The sequence below is a fragment of the Falco peregrinus genome, chromosome 5 (genome assembly GCF_023634155.1).
Source record: "Falco peregrinus isolate bFalPer1 chromosome 5, bFalPer1.pri, whole genome shotgun sequence".
NCBI classification, from domain to species: Eukaryota; Metazoa; Chordata; class Aves; order Falconiformes; family Falconidae; genus Falco; species Falco peregrinus.
Window position 1 is genome coordinate 63,453,697 of NC_073725.1, and position 19,488 is coordinate 63,473,184.

The 19,488-nt window shown below is 51.9% G+C and overlaps 2 protein-coding genes across 7 annotated transcripts in view; both read right to left on the bottom strand.

The window, feature by feature from the left end:
• Nucleotides 1-9,100, bottom strand: part of SETD2 (SET domain containing 2, histone lysine methyltransferase) — a 66,530-nt gene extending 57,430 nt beyond the window's left edge. Inside the window, exon 1 of the mRNA XM_055806878.1 lies at nt 8,968-9,100. Coding sequence (XP_055662853.1) covers nt 8,968-9,005 — 38 coding nt within the window. The 5' untranslated portion in view covers nt 9,006-9,100. The remainder of the gene's footprint in view (nt 1-8,967) is intronic.
• The window catches only part of KIF9 (kinesin family member 9), a 32,837-nt gene continuing 22,311 nt past the window's right edge, over nt 8,963-19,488 (bottom strand). For 5 of the 6 annotated variants that reach the window (XM_055806879.1, XM_027787010.2, XM_027787028.2 and 2 more), the window contains 4 exons: nt 18,326-18,505; nt 15,742-15,857; nt 13,304-13,408; nt 8,963-12,684 (listed from right to left, as the gene is read on the bottom strand). In XM_055806879.1, coding sequence (XP_055662854.1) covers nt 12,577-12,684; nt 13,304-13,408; nt 15,742-15,857; nt 18,326-18,505 — 509 coding nt within the window. In that variant the 3' untranslated portion in view covers nt 8,963-12,576. The remainder of the gene's footprint in view (nt 12,685-13,303; nt 13,409-15,741; nt 15,858-18,325; nt 18,506-19,488) is intronic. The other variant, XR_008747630.1, reaches the window with a different exon arrangement.

Below are 19,488 nucleotides of genomic sequence, written 5' to 3' on the forward strand. Positions count from 1 at the left end.
CACAAAATCACCCCCCTTCCACCAGATCAGCAACAAAAGGAAACGATTCAGGCATGCAAGGTACTCTGAAACCGCATTTTCCCCGTCTGATGCAATTAACTCCTAAAATGTGTGCATACCTCCAAGCCGTGGGTCCACCCTGGGCTGCAGTTGCCCCTGGGCAAATGCAGTTTATCACCTCTGGCTTATCACCTGCAGCACACAAGCAGGAGCAGCAGCAGGATGGTTGGACACGGCTCCCTCCCCGTGGTACCAGCAGGATGGATGGACAGGAGTCGCACAAAGAAACCCAAAAAGCACATTAAAACCAACAGTCCATGCATCTTTACAAACCAGAGCGCTCCCAGCATAAGAGCACACTACTGCTTGCAGCATAAGAGGCAAGGTCATTATTTCACTAATCATTTTACTTCATTGAACAATTTCCAACAATCCAAAAGGCTGAAATTAAAACCTTCCTGCAGCCAGGGTTAGGCCAGGCTTAAAAGCTCAGGGTCGATCCCTAGCTCTGCAACAGCCTGTGTGTGACCCTCAACAAATTACTAAGGTGGTTATCCCCATTCCCAATTTTTTTTTATCTGCCCCCACTATCCCACCTTTATTTTCCAGGTTCTTCAGGCCACAGACCTTTTCATACATTTACATACAGTGTTTGCAACAGCAAGGCTGTGACGCTGATTTAAGCAGGGCACCACCATGGTACAACCACAAGACAAAGCATTTCTCCCACCAGCACAAAACTGCTTTTAGGACTATGCCTGCATAACATCACGGCTACCCCACTGCGTGTCCTGGTGGTACCGGCCCTACAAGCCAAAACTGCTTGCCACCAGAAGGAACTTCTAATATTCTGCTGCAGATTTATAGTAAATATCCCCCAAGTTCATTAATAAAAGGAGAGCAAGCAAGTGCCAGCCTTCTGCAAAACTCCCTCTCCCTTACGGTGGTTGCTGTCCTAACCCAGGGGGACGGTCACGTTTGTGGCCTGCCACGGCACAGCACCCACCTGCGAGCACTGCCAGGTTATAGGCTGGAAATGCTTCTGCACTCAGAAGTAAAAGCAATTAGTGGAATTCATAGAAAAAAACCCGCAGTTTGTTTTTCAGTTTTGCTTAAAACCCATCCCATGCAATCATGGAAATGCACAGAATGCACCGAAAAAGTTCACCTGCCCTAATTAAGTTTAAAGATGTTCGATACCAGGAAAATAATCTCAGTATTTAAATCCTGCTGAAAAGCAAAAGGCTACACCCAGCTTCCGAGAAATACCAGCACACTCTACAGCATCACTCTGCAGCAACAGGAGAACTAGAGGAAGGCAAGGAACCTGACAGCACACTGAATTTAAAAAAATAAATAAATACCTAAGCAGACTCAAAATCATTACGACCGGTGACCAGCACAGGGCTCCACTCCTGGAGAGAACTCCGCAGCTCAGGCCGCCACATATCCACGCAGAGGCTGTGGCTTCACCTCACCTGAGCAATGGCTCTGGGTAAATAGTTCTTTGTGCTAAAAGGGAAAAAAAGCCACACCAATCCAGAGAGAGAGGCAATGCCCCTCCCTCAGAGGGCAGGCACAAGGCGGGGAAGAACGTGACCAGACCCTTGGGCAGCCCACTGGCTCCAAGGCAGCTCCCAGGCTCCACCACACCTTCTGCCAGCAGCTTCTGGCCCACTGGGCTAGGTAAAACCAGAGGGGGCTCTACCCCTCCATCACCCCCGGCCTGCCAGCAGGAACAGACCTTCAGCCGCTATCACCATTCCACTTCACCTGTGGGGGTTGCCTTGCACAGGCGAGGAAAACTGCTAACATGGCATCACCAAGCCTCCATGGCAAAAACCCTCCCTGGCACTGCAGGCCATCTTTGCCTCCTAAAACGCCTTGCAAATAAAGATTTCTCTCTGTTTCCCACTGCAGGCTGGGTTTGCAGAAGCCTACCTGCTTCAGGAGAAGGCTAGCCACACCGGTGGCCATGCTGACAGATGGGGAGGTCTCCCATGACCCAAAGCGCCTGGTGTCACCGGGTGAGGTGGGAACATCTACACTGCCTACGCCAGGACAGTGGGATGTGTGCCACCCGCAATGCCCAACACGCAGACATGGTACCTTAGTGGTCCCCAGCATCCCTTCTCCCCAAAACAGAAAGTAGGCAGCAGCAGTGCTGTCCCTTACATCCCAAGCAGGAGAGGTTCTCGAAAGATGTATCCTACAACCTTCACATGGAGGTAAACCCATGACATTTTAGTGTACTTTTCCACCTGGACTCACCATAGCAAGGTTACCTTCTAATTCACAGCCACGCATGCAACACCCAACACTTCCGTAACTCACCATACTTATGTCTGCATCCACAAAACATCCCGTCCTTACCCCAAACTCATCCCATGATTAACAAGAAGATGCTTTTGAATAATCAGGTGTCCCTAAATTCAGACTTCAAAGCGTACAAACTGCAACCCACACCATGCACTACAAAAAGCTTTGCTGTCTCAGTGCTGTAAATATAATGCTGCAACGCCCCAGCCAAGCTTAACGTTGCTGCTTTAGTATAAAATTCTTAACGTGTTTATTTCTTACGTAATTATAGATGAAGTTTAATCGTCTATTACAAAACCTGCCTGGCAGGTTAAGTCAACAGTAGGAGACATCTTGGGATCCGCTCTCAATTCAATAAAAGGAAATAAACCGAAGTCCCCTGCAACATCAGCTCCTGGAGAGTCGAGTGCTTTAAAATCAAACTATTTCAGTGAGATTAAACCCAGCCTAACACAGCAAGAAGAAATGAGAGCTAATGAGTGAAAACCTGCACCCCTGCTATCACTCTGCAACATCACAGCTGGTTGCTGTGGCAATGCTAAACACAAGGTGATACCAGGCGGGGAAATTACTGTAGGAGCAGATAAATTCAACCTCCTTCTTCCTCCTTTGTACCAGAAATTTGCAATAGAAGTGCAAGCTGGGAATGGGCTGCGCAAGCAAACTCCAGGCACTAGGCTCCGGAGTTTTTTTCTGTTGGACATTGGTGCTAGAGAAGGCTGTAAATGTTAAAATTAATTGTTTTCTGCTTAGAATGACACGCTTTTTATTTCTAGCTGCAAAACCTCCGCTGATGCATTTCAAATAGGAAGGCAATAATGCAATTACAGTGTGATGCTGTGGAAACAGCAAAAATCTTTGAGTGATGGTGGGTAAGGCCAGCAGGAATCCACGACTGGTCCTGAAAATGCTGCTTCACATCAAGTACTGCCCAGGCTCCAGCTCTGTCCCCAGACCCAGCCCCAATGCTCCTTCCTCCCACATCAATATTCCAGGTCAAACATTGACTCCTGGCCCACGTTTCTCTTGAATTTCAGGCCCTGCTTCACATCAGCCCCTGGGCTTGTAGGGAGACGCCCTGGGGGATAGCAGCCTCTGGGATGGATCTCCAAAGGCTGGAGCTCGCTGGAGAGGGGCAGCTGCATGGATGGAGCCTTTTTATGGATGTTTACAGAAGAAAAATAATGGGAAAAGCCAGGAAAAAAGTCAAGGGAAAAAAAATATCTATTTCAGCAAGTGTCCTACCAAACATACAAAACCCAGAGCCACACTTTGACTTTCTCAAGACTTTTTCTCAATGACTCCTACCTTTTGTGGTAAGGAAAAATAAAAATGAAGCATAGCCCAGGATGCTGTAAAATGGAAAAACCAGCGCTGCTCCTGCCGGCCCCACCTGCGGCGTTAGGTGGCTGCGCAGACGTGGGTGTCAAACCACACATGACAATCTGAGCCTTTGGACCACAGCATTTCACCTCCTTATCGTTTCCTCCAGCACCAAGGGAGATGCACCAAAACAGCTTGTGTGGTTCCACTGCTACACCACGGCTCAGCTTGTTAACAAATCTAAATAGTCATCTAAATAATAAAATGCAGCCAGTCTATTAATTGGGATAAAAGTCAAATACATACATCAAACATTAATTTTTCTTTGTTTCTGTGTCTATTAAAAATAGGTACTTATAAATCTTCTCTCCCTGTCTAAATATACACACAAACAAATTATATTTAGAATTACGTCAACAGATCTCTAGGACCTCAAAGGAAGGCTGTCACCTATCCGCTTCAGGCCCACTTTGAGCCACTGCAAGGAAAATATTAAACTGGAGAGGGAGAATTAGAAAAAATCAAGACAAGAGAACCATCTGAAAGCCTTCTCCTTTCAAAAAACAGGGATTTCTCTGTCCCTTTTCCGAGCAATCACCAAACCATAGTATGTAGGAGAGCTGAGTTTACATATTAGCTACTCTTACATATTAAGTGTGAGGCATATAATTATTTGTGCATGTGTCTGGGTGACTAAAGGTACATGGAACGACTTGGAACTCAAAATATACTGCCTGGGTAGCCTACAGCTGCTAAATTTCCTCATTTTTGAGAAACCCAACTGCTCAAGCACATCTTCCCAGGGAGGCATCCTGAGGCCATGACTTTCCCTGTCCCGTTCGCACACGTCATTCCATTTTTAATTACTCCACTGTAGAGGTGCACCACCAAGCCATAGACCTAAAATGCTAAAAACCAAAGGAAAAAAGTATTCCCAGCACACTTACACATGGCCGGCTCCTGAAAAAATGCACCATTTTCCTATTTACAGGCATCTCAGTTGGCAGGAACCACAGGGACTTCAACTGCTCAAAGCCAAAACGTGGACCTATTTTTCCCACCCCTCCTTTTTTAAATTTCCCCTGAAGTTAAACACTGCAGTTCTACTTTGCCTCTGCTGCATGCCACGTTTCTGGACCACAGGCAGATGGAAAAGTAGGAACAACAGAATGGTGGGTGGGAGCTGCACAAGAATCCAGGGAAGAAGGACAAGCCAAGAGGTTCTCCTCCCTCAAAACCCAACAATGATAAGAAGACCCAAAGGTGGGTACCAAAAACCAGGACAAAAATGACTTCTCCAAGAGCAAAGCAACAAACCTCAGGCTTTGTTTTTAAGGGAACTGGGCAACAGTACCAAAACCATGCTGTGGATGGAGCAGGAAAAAGGCAAGAGTAGAATGGGCAGTGCTGCATGGCATCCACATCTCCTTCCTGGAGATACCCAACCTGGAGATAAACGACCTCATTTAAATTGGCTCCGCTGCAAGCAACCAGCCTCAGAAAGCTCAGGTCCAGCTGGGAATTTTCCTAAGATGACAAAAGAAATAATAAAACCCAAGTGAGAAATTTGTCTGGTAACTTACTAACTGGCCAGGCAAACAGGTGAAGGTCTCCTCCTACGACTGAGACAAATTCAGATGTATAAAGCAAATTTTCTTTAAATAAACTGACTTTTCAGAGACAGTAAGGCTTAAGCACGGAGCTGAAAAACCCTCAGGTACACACAGTCAGCGAAAGCCATGTTTCTCCCTTACTACTCTTGATTTTGCACCCCACAGGACCCTCATTAGTCTCCTTGATAAAGAGGAGAAGCATTCAAAGGGAAACGCAGGTGTAAAACTGAGCATTTCCTTTTCATTAGCATCTCCCAATGGATAAAAACAACCTACTTGACTGGAATTTGGGTATTTAACCACAGCACCTTTGCCAGGCAGGAGCTTCTGCCTTGTGCCAAGAGCACTGATGTTACCAATTGTCTTCCCTAGAGAAAAGCAGCAAATAGAATCCAGATGCCTATGGGAAACAAAAACCAAGTCCCACAGTGACATGAACGCTGAACGCTGCAACACCCATTAAAAAAACCAGGAGTAACAGCCACAACCAAAAACCTGAAGTTTTAGGCTGTTTGAATGCATATCAAATCACGCTAACCAAATCAGCAGGGTGTTCAAATGCACTGGCCCTAAACCCCAACCTCACCAAACCACCACCAAGCCCCACCAGCATCACCAGCCTGCAGAGATGCAGGACAGCAGGAAAATCACCTTCCCCAAAATGGAGCTAAATTCAAGCTGGGGAGCGCAGCAGCACAGGATAAATCCATTTCAACCATGAGATGTGCAAGGGAACCTGCTGCAGCACCTTCAGTCTTCATCATAATACACAAACGTGAGCTAAATAAATCCTTGGGACTTTCAAACCAATCCATCTCGCCCCAAGCAACAACCCCACTGATGTATGATTCGTTTAAGAGGGTACTCCACCCTTGGTATGCAGTGGCCAGGGCTGATCTCAGCGTCTTCTTGAAGGAAGTGCTTGCTTGTCTCAGGTTGGGCTGTACTGGCTCCACCACTACAGCTCTAGTAACAGCGGGAAGAGATGAAGTTTCTTCTGCTCACAGCCTAAGATATAAACATCCATCAAGTAGGTCTTGGTCAGCGTCAGGCAGCTCCATGGAGAAGCTGCAGACCTCATGTAGAGCTTGGTGGTGGCTCCGAGCTCACAGACTCAGGCCAGCCCAAATCTGAGCACCCAAAGAGGCGAGGCAGGCTGGTTTTGCTGGACACTGAAGTTCTCAAGAACCTGAGCTCTGGCTGCTGAGTGGGACGCAGACAGCAACCGACCAGGCAAAAGCTGGCCTGAGTTTCTTTGCCAATAGGAAGACTCCAGTAAGCACCATCCGCCTGTAGTTCAGCTCCCTGACTCAATATCCCACCTCCGACAGCCAGCATGGAGCACTAGCGATGCCCCATCGTAAGCCATGTTCAAGGTTGGGTTGGACAGGGCTTTGAGAACCTCATCTAGTGGAAGACATCCCTGCCCATGGGTTGGACTGGATGATCTTTAAAGATCTTCCAACCCAAACCACTGTGTGAATAATTCCCATGCAAAATAAGACCGAGCCTGCCGATTTACCGGGCTCCGCTTGCATCACTGAGCTCTGATCAACGCTCTCCAGGCCCCCAGGTCTCGCAGCAGCACAACTCCACAACACTATGAGCAACAAAAGCAACTCCTCCAAAAAACACACTGTGCACAACCGTTTTCAGCCACCTCCCAGCAGGTACAGGACTGGGGGAAGTCCCCATCTCCAGCAGCAGCCAATATCCCACAGCCACCATAGTTTGTTTTTAATTCCACTCTCCACCGCAGCGGCCAACCATGCTTTGGAAATACCCAACTGGATCCTTGGAGACACCATATGGCACATTTATAATATCGTGACATTGGAGAGCAAGGAATGAGACAATGAATACTGAGGTACCCCCACTTCTGAAGAAATCCATTGCTGAACTACTGCACATAATCTTTTTCTCAAGCTAAAAGCAGACACACTGCGTCCTAAATAAGACATGCCATTAACGCAGTGGCCAACACGACTCAGACACACAGCGGAACACCAGGCTTCGAGGCAGGCAGGGGGAAACAAGGCTCCTAAAAAATCCAAACATCTCCCAACAGCTTTCAGAGTCCCAACCCAGAACATACACCCTGAGAAAGCCCCAAAGTCAGATCATTAAATTAGTATTTCCTTTTTAAAAATCATTATGAGAAACCGCTCTGGCTTCTTTCAAGAGTCCAGATTCACGACACTTGAGACTGTTTTAGACAACAAGTGGCAGTGTGATATAACCTGTACACTTTTAACTGTCGAGCTCGGTGTGACACTTGTTTAACACCACGCACCACAATGCCTGGGGACAGGATTCCTCATGCTCCAAACAAAAAAGGCAAAATACCTAAATCAGGCTAACACTTTCTGGATGAATAGTAGAGTTGTTTCAACCCAGAGGGTTGCTCAGGATGTGACCGTCGCTCCCTGCCGAGGTTCAGCTCAGGTATATCAGGTGCAGGGCTTGCTCCAGGCTCTCCTGCATGGGCAGAGAGGCAGGAGCCCCACCTAGCAAAACACACAACCTGGACTCAAAATGAAATCCTCCGTCTCTCACTAATTTTAGCAGGCTCGGCCGCAGGCATCATTTCAGCTAAAACAGATCCTCAGCTGTTCCAGGTGGGCACAGACAGAACTCACAGCGCTCGCTCAGAAAGGTTTGCTCTGTTGTCCTTGCTCAAAACACGCCATTTTTAGCTTTGCCTCCAATCCAAGCACTGCACAGAGGTGTGCTACATGCCAGGTGTCTGCCTCCTTCCACCCCAGAGCCAACTGCGCGTCGGGGATGCCGCACATGCAAAGTTTACGAAGCACCCGAATCCTTCACGAAGGAAGTCTAAAAATGTAAAAATAGCATTCAGAACCAACAAGAAAGAGGAGGGGGAAGAAACCCCACCGCTACCAGCGGGAACCCAACGGCTTGCTCCCAAGGAGAGATAAAGCCAGCGGCCCTGGCGTGGTGTGGGGGGGGTTGGTGAGGATCCCCAGCACAGAGGAACACCAGAGCTCTCCAGCCATTAGGCTGCTCTCCCCCCTTCAGCCTGGCTCCTTCCTCCTGTCAGAAAATGGGGTCAGGGCAGGGGCCGCCCGGGGGGTGCTGCAGGGGGGATTCCAGGGGCAAAATGAAGACGGGACTCGGGAACTCCTCACACCTGGGGGCGGACAACAAAAATAAAATAAGGAGAGAAACAAAAATCGTAAAAAAGGTGCGGAAAAATGGCCCCCCGGGGAGGCCGGGACACGTCCGCACGCACCGCCCGGCCTCCCTCCGCGGGGCAGGCGGCACCGCGCAGCCCCGCCGGGCCGGGCCGGGCCCGGGCCCACCACACCCGGGCAGGGTGCCGCCGGCCCCCACCGCCCCCGGGCCCGGCCGCCAGTAGCGCCCGCCGCCCCGCTCCGCTCCCCCCCCGCCCCCCCCCCCCGCCAGCGCTGCCCGGCCTCCGCCAGCCGGCGCCCGGCCGCGGCGCTCACGCGAGGCCGGGGATGCGCGGCCTACCCCGCCCGCCCGCCCGCCGCGTCCCGGGCCGGCAGGCAGGGAAGGGGCAGCGGCGGCGGGGCCGCGGCCCGGCCCCGGCCCGTCTACGCTACCCCCTCCCCGGCCCCGGCGGCTCCCCGCGGGGCCGCCGACGCGGCGCGGCTCGGCCGGGCCCCGCAGGCCCTAGGCCGCGGCGGGGGGGAGCGCTCGGGGCGGCCCCTGCGCGGCCCGCGCTTACTCCGGGGTGGGGTGCTCCGGGTCGTAGAAGTCCCCCATGGTCGGGCGGGCGCTGTCGGGGGCCGGCGCGGCCCCTCGGGCGGGCCGGGCCGCGGGGGAGGCCCCTCTCCGCCCTCCGAGCCCGGCGGGGGCTCGGCTCCGCCGCCGCCGCCTCACATCCTCCGGCGGGCCCCGCGCTGCAGCGGCCGCCGGCGGGGCCCCGCCATCCGCGCCGTGCCCTGCCCTGCCCTGCCCGCCGCCCGCCGCCCACCGCCGAGTCCGCCCCGGCCGCACGGCTCCTCCCCGCCGCGCCGCCGCGCCGCCGCTCCCAGCCCGCCGCCGCTCCGCTCCGCTCCGCTCCCCCCGACCGGCGCCGGCCGCGGGAGCCCCCCGCGATCGGGCCGGGGGGGATCGGCCGCGGGATCGCCGGCGGGGCCCACACCGCGCACCGGGATTAGCCCGCGGGGTCGCCGGGATCACCCCCGGGATCGGCCCACAGGGCCGCCGGAGTCTGTCTCCTCGGGATCACCCCCAGGGTCAGCTCATGAGACTGCTGGGATCTCCTCGGGATCACCCCTGGGATCAGCCTACAAGGCCACTGGGATCTCCTCGGGATCAGCTCCTGGATCAACCACAGGGTGCCAAGATCTCCTTGGAATCCCCCCCAGGATCAGCTCATGAGACTTCTGCGATCTCTTCAGGATCACCCCCGGGATCAGCCCACAGGGCCACTGGGATCTCCTCGGAATCACCCCTGGGATCACTGGGACCACACCAAGATCTCACCAGGATCACCAGGATCAAGCAAGGGATCACCAGGTTCCCGCTCAGGACACCAGCACCCTGGGATTCTGGTATCACCAACAACCCGAGGATTTCCCATACCCTGGGGCACCAGCACCTCAGGATCACCTGAAACCCAGAACATAAGCACCCTGGGATCACCCAACATCACCCCCGGGATGATCCCCAGGATCACCCAAACCTCTGGGATCACCCGTGGGATCACCCACACCCCTAGACACTGGCACCACAGGACACCAACACCTGTGGGATTCCTGGTACCCCAGGATCACTAGCACCCCAGGATCACTCCCAGGTCAGTGGCACCTCAGGACAGCCCTGGGATCTGCCCCCGGATCCCACCTGGCACAGCCCTGCTGTCCCGTGCCCACCCCGCTCCCCTGCTCCAAGGGTCTCTGCACCCCAGGGCGGTGCCTGTCCCCAGGCCGTGCCAGCGCCCAGCCGCGTTTGGGAGAGAAACACCAAAAAATCACTCAAAACTGCCCTGGTCCCTTCACCGACTGTTTTATTTCACTGGCTTCCCAGCCGAGGGTGAGCCCCACCGATGAGGCATGGATGGAGCACCCCGGACACACACCCGCTCCCACAGGAGCCTCAAAACCACACTTGCAGCACCCAAGGTTGAGTTTTCTTGCCTATTTTTGCCAGGTCTGGGACCACGGCGCAGGCAGCAGGGCCACAGGGACCACCGCGACCCACTGCCGAGCAGCACCCATGTGGAAGTACAGGGGAAGGCTTAGCTCAGTTCCTGTGGAAGCGTTTCCTTGGGAAATTCAGCCTGGGTTGAACTTCAGCAGCTTTTTAAGCCTTTGGGAATTGATAATCACAAAGAAAAGGTGGTTTCTAGGCTGTTGCCCACAGCACTTCTGGGCAGCAGGTGCCGTTACAGTAACAGAAGTGAGCTGCAACAAATTAAATCAAACTGAACAGCTTGGACTAATTAATTTTCCCAGCATTCCACGTAAATGGGGATGGCATGTGGAAAACCTCCAACCTGGGATGCTTGAATTCAGGGATGCTACTGCCATGGCTAGTGCCAGTTTTGGCAGTGGGGGCTGTTTGTCCCCCATCCCCTCCCTCGGCGGGGCCCAGCCAGCATTACCCCGTAAAGCTCCAACTAAGTGCCCGCAGGTTTTCCAGTAACTCCAGTGACATGCCAGCAGGTTTTCCAGCAATCCTAGTGATTTGCCAGGCATCGGCCAGGGTGTTCCTGGCAGCCGCAGAGCACAGGTGCTACATTTTGGGGCTTTCAGTATTATTCTTACAGCTCCCCAAATAATTTCGAAGCTCTCGGGGCTCCACAACCTCCCAGAGGGATAAAGAAGCGATTCCTGCCTGCAGCAGCTCCAAACACAGATTGGACCCTGCGCGTTCGCTGCTCCAGCGAGTGGCACCCGCTGGCTGCAGTGGCAGAGGGCAAGCACCGAGAGCTGCCCCAAACGTGTAGTAGATATAAAAATTGTGGCTGACACTTTTATTCCTTGCAGAGAGAAAAAACAGGAACTCCGAGGAGGACCTGGACCCCAGAGCCCCTTTAAGCCAAGCCTGCAGCTTGACCAGCACATATATACATACATATATACGGGCCCACATCCACACATCGCTCCTCAGAGCCACAGCTGTAGTACAGGCACTGAGAGGAGCAGCAGGCGAGCCAACGCTGATGGTGCGTGAGGCCTGAGGAAGTGCTGCCTGCCATCACCAGAGCTGCCCGAGAGGGTGCGTGCTGCTGTCATTATCCAGGTGGGTATTAAATTAATTTTTGTTGTTTCATTACCTTCTCCAGGTGGATCCAGACATCGTGGCACCCAGGCATCACAGCACCCAGTGACACAGCCAGCTCATGCGTGCGACTCGCCCTGCGCCCTGGGCAAGCTGGGTGTTGAGGGAGCCCTGTGAGATCTCACATCTCTCGACATTTCAGGTAAATCACGGGAAAAGCCCCAGCGCTGCCCTGGCAGGACTGGTGTGGCCGTGAACCATCTGCAGCAGGAGGAGATGGGACCCTCTTGGCCCGATGGTTGCTATGCAGCCTTCCGTGGCATGTGCCAAGCTGGAGTCTGCCCCACACCTCCCTGGTACTAGAGGAAGAGGAGGAGGACTTCCAGCAGGCCTTCAGCATGCTCTGCTCGGGGGGTGAAGGTAACAACAGCCTGGTGAAGCAGCACGGTATCCTCGGGAGCTTTCCAGGTGCTGGGCCCACAGTCTCACCCTGGATTTGAATCACCTTCCTGGAAAGCAGTGGGCAAACGCTGCCCTATTCCTGCTGCGCTGGGGTGGGGAGGCTGCCATAAATCAACGCTGCCTCATCTAACGCCAGACAGGTGATAAACACTTCTCTGTTGTGTGCACCCCTGCAGCCCCTTCCTCTGTCCAGGAGGGCAAACGCCCCAGGGCTGCTTCCATCCAAGGGAGGACTTGCTCTCACCCAGACTTGGCTTCTCAGGATCCACCCTGAGAGCATCAAACTAGCAAAGACATGACTTGACACTCTGTCAGTAGCAAGCCCAGGAGGCTCTTGCCTCCGGCACTGGGGAGGAGGGACGAAGAAGCAGCCTGGGTTGTCCACAGCACACCTCTCTGTCGTGACACTGCATTTTCCAGAGACACTCAGAAAAACAAGCATTGCCATTTGAACTCCCTGGCTTGCTTCCTGTCTAAACAGAGGGTCTGATTACCAATAACTGTCAGTGTAGCTGCACAAAAGTTGGGTGCGTTTTGGTTTTTTTCCTACTGTTTATTTTGAGAAATCTGTTGTGGACATGAATGCGAGGCACTTTCCAAGGTTGGTTATTGAATGCTGGGTTCCAGGCTGAGCCCAAATCTGCTATGTGACGTGCAGAAATGACAGGGGTTTATTCTTCCCAGCAGCTGTGATGAGCCCGGGTTTCTTGCGCATTTGCTCGAGGGATGACATGGCTCTGGTGTATGTGTGCTGGCAACGGAAAAACGAAAAGGATAGTTAATGAGAGCTCAGTTTTCAGAGCAGAATTCTTACCTGTAAAGCTTTTTTCCCCCAAAAAAACTCCAACACATTCCCAAGTGGTGCTGGAAAAAGCTGCCCAAATAACCCCCGTCATGCCAGCATTGTTCCACCAGTGGCAGATCCCAGCAGGCTCAAAGAAAGCCACAAGAAACCCTGGGAATTTCTCCTCCTGAGCACCAAAGAGCTGTTTTTGAGGCATTTTCCTTGAAAATCCTTACTGATAGAGCTGTGCAGCCCTGTTACTCTCATAAACACCCAATCTTGTTGAAGTCCTGCTAAGCTCAGGGCCTTGGTGGTATCTTAGGGATATTAGTGATAGTGATAAGTGGTGAGATTGTTTTTTAGCAAAAGTTCAGCACAGGATGGGACCTTTACACCATCCAAAGACAAAGAACATTTTGTAGAGCTTAACTGCGCTATGGAACCAAACCAGCATCTTTCAAAAGGGTACAGCCAGAACGGCATCTGTTCCAGAACAGTCCTACACCCCACCTGGCAACGAGGCGCAGGATGGCTCTCCCAACGCCCATCGGCAGGGGCGTGTGGAACTGGGCCCAGCTGACATTACCTTTTGATCCATCCTCATTTTTGCCTTGTAGAATGAGACTGAAGCTGGGCAGTCTGGTAGCGTTCTCTCCTGCATGCGCTCGAACCTCTCCTGCTCATCTTCCTCCTGCCGGCAGAAAGACAGACCCCACTCCATGTGAAAAACACACACCTGGAGATACAGAGGACAACCAATCCCATTTGCCACACTGAACACTGATTCAACAATCTCTCCGAAGCCTTGGAAGTGAAAGGTACCTCCTTCCCACACCTTAGGTGAGCAGATGTGGGCAGGACCTCGGGCAAAACCCATCTGCAAGTGTACAGCCCCAAAGGAACTTCCCTCAGCTGTCTCCTCACAGCCCTGCTTCTGCCTGTAACTACCCACAGGACAGCCTCCCTTCCGCTGCAAGACAATCTCACAGTGCAAAGGAAGTCTGAGCTTCAGCACAGCCCCCTCTGAGCCCAGCTAGCTGATGCTCATGCCCACGTTTCTCCAGGGAACCGTCTGGAAGGTGTTGAGCACACTGAAGAGGAACGTGGGTTGAACAAAGTACAATTTTTTAAGATACCAGCTTGTATATAATGCTTTCATGCCAGATGTGAGGATAGCTCTAGCAGATTTTTAGGTCACCTTCTGTGGTGGTTCGTGAGTAGCCTGGTGAAGGTGACAGTGAAAATCTGGTGTGATAAAAGGCATGCGGCCAAATCGATCAAGCCAAGAATAAAAGATGTACACCCTGGAGATATGGGTTAGAACAGGAAATGAACAGCCAGTCTGGAAAAGGTAAAATGGTTGTAAGTCAGAAACAAACCTCCAGAGGAAAATGAGACGGTTTCCTCCCAGACCGGTATGGGCCTCAGCACAGCCAGTGACACTGACTGGGAAGCTGCAGTGAACTGCCCAGTGAAAGGAACAGGAGGAGATACCAGCATTGAGCCACATTACCAGGACACTTTATCCTCTGCCAGAAGATTTCTGCCTGTAACATCAACAACTTGACACAGCTGCAAAGCATTGCTAAAAGGCATGCGTCATCCATCCTTGGATTTTTTGATAATTGGTATGATATGATGACAAGAAATCCAGGGCTGAAAACCATTAAGGGAGTTTCTATGAATACATTGAGTAACTTAGGTTAGTAAAAGTGACTAGTGATGGATTTTTCCCCAAAGAGGGACATCCTGCACCTGTGCAGCCAGTCAGGGTTTTCCTGTTGACCTCATTACTCTTTATCCAAAGGGGTTTGGGTTGGGTTTGAGGGTTGGTTTGGGGTTTTTTTTAACTCTTTCCTATGCAGGTCTACATATTTTCCTATGCAGTATCCAAAATCTCCCACAGTCTGGTAGATCACAACATTTTGTTTAAAAGTAAACTCACTACATTTTTTTTCTCACATCATGTTTGTTACTCATACCCTCAAGGGAACTAACTCAGTAGGGTGGGAATAGGCTGTCTCTGATCAGCTTTAAAGCTCTTTGCATGCCTTTCTAGAAGGAAGCAAAGAAAATGCTTCACTGAGATTACCACCAGTCAAAATAATCAGACACCTGAAGACAAGAGTTCTTTTCCTTCCAACAAGCCAAACCCATCATGTCCCCCACTACACGTTGGTTAGAAATGTGGCTGTGCATTTAGGAAAGGGGTCACACAGCTCACACCTTGCTTATTCTCTTTCCCAAACACCTGTGGGTGCTCCCCACTCCTGAGGGGGATGGGCTCCTGGGGGAGATGGACCTAGGGCCTGACCCCAGCAGCTGTTCGCCGTGATCTGCAGAGGCTACACAGCAATAAAGGAGATGCATTATACCTACAAAGAACCGATCCCCCTGGCAGCCTCCTTGCTGTGCATCACTTTGTCATGTCAGACTGAGTGGAAGCACTGCCACCACGTTCCTGTCAAAGAGCATGAAGGTTTCAAGTCTGACATTTAACAATGAAGGACAAAACCTGGAATGACTTCAGAGGAATAATGCCAACAAGTCTGGTAAATGAGAAGCTTAAGAGAAATGTGCTTTGTCAAGAATGACAAAAGACCCTGGGTACCCTAAAGCGGTGGGTTTTAAACAGAGGGCTGGCTAAGTACCAGTTGCCACAACAGGAAACACAATAGTTTAGCTGTAAACATCACAGATCATACAGACTGGAAACAAGGCTCCCAACTACCCCTTGCACCTCTGGGCGGTTTGCCCGATTACTGATAGTCAGCAGATGACTGGGTACTTCAATCACTCTGTCCTATTTTAGCCTCTTAAGGGTAAAGCTAATGTGAAGCCACGATATATCTCCAGATAGCTGCCCTCTTCATCATCACAGATAGCACTCCAATGCCAGCCACTCTGCTCAGAGAAAGGGGCAGAGCTGCCATGCCCTCCTCTCCCACGCACTTAGTTGTGCCCTTATTACCATGCCACACGTGGCTCTCAAGGAGAATAAGCAGAGCTGCCAGGACAACTCACCAGGCACATGACTCTGTTTATGAGAATCATTCCAGGTCTGATGTTGCCACCTGGCTTCAGAGCTTCCTGCACATCCTTGGGAATAAGGAAGGACTCGTTGTACCAGATCTCGAACTCTGCAAAGCAAAGCAGAGGGCAATAAACAGAGCTGTAACGACCAAAGAGACGAGGATGGCTTGGTTCTGCCTCCCTGCCCGTGGATCAGACGGGACCTCAGAGCTCTTAAACTCTCAGATGGGACCTCAGAACTCCAAGCTCTTGAATTTGAAACTATTAGAAAAGGTGGTTAAAAAGGACAGGGCACTGTTAGCTGGCACTTAGGGCTACAAAGATGATGAGGGGATGGGAGCATCCCCCGCAGGAGGGAAGGCCGAGAGGGCTGGAGAGGAGCAGACTGTTCAGCCTGGAGAGGAGCAGGCTCGGGGGCCCTTATCGATGCGCACAGGCGCCTCCAGGGCAGTGGCAGGAGGACGGGGCCAGGCTCCTGCCAGGGGTGCCCAGCGGCAGGACAAGGGGCAGCGGGCACAGGCTGCACCACAGGCAGCTCCTGCGGAACCTGGGGACAAACTTCTTTCCCCGGAGGGTGCCGGGCGCTGGCACAGGCTGCCCGGAGAGGCTGTGGGGTCTCCTTCTCTGGAGCCATCCCAACCCGCCGGGACGGGGCTCTGTGCAGCCTGCCCTGGGAGAGCTGCTTCAGCAGGGGGGTGGGCTGGGGGGGCTCCAGGGGGCCCTTCCAGCCCCGGCCAGGCGGTGATCGGCTGTGCTGAGGCAAGTTTGCTGCCTGCGTCGTGCCAGGGAGGTAGTGGCTGGCCCTGGGGGACAGAGTCCTGAGCTTGTGCAGTCCGAGGGGCAGTGGCCACGAGATGGCACTGCTCCTGCGCCCCGGAGACAGCGAGCCGTCCCTCGTGCAGCTAGCCATTCTGAGGGGTCAGCATATTCGGGGGTAAGATTTCAAATGCTAAAGAAGCACAGCCGCTTTCCGTCCCATAATAGCCAGTGATAACACACAGCAGGTGCTGCGACGCAGCAGGAATTATGTCCTTATTAATACTAGGCAATTCCCAGACACCCACTGCAAAGTGGCTGTGCTCTGGCACGTTTCAGCACGGAGTGGGAGCACCAGCAGCCCCCGAGGAAGGCTGTGCTGCCCAGCACGGAGCACAGGAGCGGAGCTGCTTTCTGTCGTGGGAGTCATGAAGGATAAACAAGGTTAAAGGCAGAGCCATCATGTGGACATGATGCAACACCCCTGACTTTTTACCCCAGTTTTGGCTCCAGGAGAGCCTCTTCACTCCGGTGTGACCCAGATACTGAATGAGTCCATGCCTGTATGTTTAAACCAACAGCAAGCACCTGGAGCACCCAAAAAATGCCAAACCCGGACCCAATGGGAATCAGTGGCAAAGTTTCTGCATAATTATGATTTGGTCCTGACTATCTCCTGGAACACGCCATGCATTTCTTTCAGCGTGGGATGCACTGATGGATACAAGCTGTGCTCTGGCAAGTTTGTAGAAAATAAAGTGTTGCCATGTGCACAGCATCCAAATGTTTGGGGCTCTGGCATTTGTACACCTACTCTCTTCCATCAGACGAGACAAATCTGGGGACACAGCAGGACCACACTCCCATTACTACAGATTCAAACTGAGCAGGCTGCAGCGGAGCACACCACAGATTTGCTGGGTTCACCCTCAGCAGAGGGGTGTGACTCATCACCATGAGGGTGGTGCTCACCAAGAACATGCTAAAATGATTGAGCTTCCTGTCAAGGCACTTGTGCTGCAATGCTGCAACCTGCATCTCACAGGGGTACAGAGGAGACATTTGTAGAGCCAAAGCCCTGGCCCAGTGCAATTCCTTAGTCACCATCTCTATTATATGAGAACAAGGGTGAGAACGAGGGCCGTCAGCAAGAGCACTGTCAACCCACAACATTGCATCTAGTGGTGTGACCAAGGAGCAGTATGTCATCATCTGTGAGAGAGGGTCTGCAGCAATGCAGTGTTATGTCAAAAAGGAAAAAAAACAACCCACAAACATAATCTTCAATAAAAAACAAGTCTGGAAGGCAGCAAGAAAAATGACAACAGAGGATGACGGACTTGGCTTCTATGCAACATGTCTGAAATGCTTCAGTACTGATGAGAGTTGGGGCTGTTCAGTCTGGAGAAGGGAAGGTTCCAGGGAGACCTTATTGTGGCCTTTCAGTACTTAAAGAGGCTTATAAAAAAAGATGAGGACAGACATTTTGCAAGGGCCTGCAGCGCCAGGACAAGGGGGAACGGCTTTGTGCTGAGAGGGCAGATGGAGATCAGAGCTGAGGGAGAAATCCTTCCCTGTGAGGGCGGCGAGGCACTGGCACGGGCTGCCCAGAGCAGCTGTGGGTGCCCCAGCCCTGGCAGTGCCCAAGGCCAGGCTGGACGGGGCTGGGAGCCACCGGGGCTGGGGGAAGGGGGCCCTGCGCATGGCAGGGGTGGGACTGGGGGCTCTTTAAGGGCCCTTCAACCCAAACTATTCTGGGATTCTGATTTATCTCAGCTAGACTGGAGACTGTTCAGAAACTGCCCTGGTGAGCCAATACCTGAGACAAGTTTGTTCCGGCACTGGTCCACCAGATGCTGGCAGTACTGGATTTCTGCCTTCAGGTCCTGCAGTTCAGCATAACCAGACCTATACTCTTCCTTCAGGTCTTTCAGTTTCATGATGAGTGAAAACTCCTTCTCATCAATTATGATCTGTCCTTTCTCGTCAACGTACTCTCCTGGAGGGTAAGAAAAGGGAATGAAGGTTTCTCATGAGGGTGGAGAGGGATGAAGAACAGTCATTATACTTCAAACCACACGGTAGTTACCCAGTTATACTGAGGTTAACCACACAATTGACATTTCCTTAGACATGCTTTCTTCAAATACAGCATTGGAGTGGTGTGGGGCAGAAATCACTGCTGAACTCCTGAACCCGCTCAGACATCAGTCATCTCCAAACTGGGACATGTGCAGATGAAAAGGAAGGACTGGGCTCCACAGAAGGACACCCACATGACAGCCTGCTAGAGGATATCACATAGGGCTTTTATGGCTCCTACTGAAAAACTCCCTGGCCAGCCACAGTAAAGGTCTTCGAGACAAAGGGCTGCTCAGCCCTTTGGGGACAGTTAGCCTGGTGCTACGTCCCTCTGGCAGACATCTCTTGTTCTTGGTTTCCCTCAAATCAATTTATTCCTGTTATTTTCAGCACCCACAATAAACCACCAGTTGGCAGATGTCATCATAAAGAGCAAAGGCCCAAAAGAAGCAATTAGCCCATGAAAAGACAGACCCTCACTTCAATATAGATTCGAGCTGATTTGCTCATTGTTTAGCCAAAAGAGCTTTGCATCTTGCAGGAGTATGGGCAAAGGCCCCTTGCAAAGTATGGTTGTAAAAGTCTTTCTGTAGGAAGAGAAATGGAAACCAGTAGAGTAGTGTTCACTCTGGCTCTGCCTCTCTGACCCTCGTTCACTACTCAGGGCCTGCTTGCTGGTGACCAGTCTCTTTCTCTCTCATTCCCTCTTATTTTCCACTAATTAATTGCCTGATGACAGTTAAGACTGTCATTTCACAGGACTGAGTTGTTTTGCTATCCTCTCTGCATGCAAGGAACACCACTGCTACTTCCTCACCAGCACATGCAGAGCACTCTAGACTGCTCTGCTATTAAAGCCATTTGTTTCAGATTTCTCTCCTTACCCAGAGTCATTTCTTC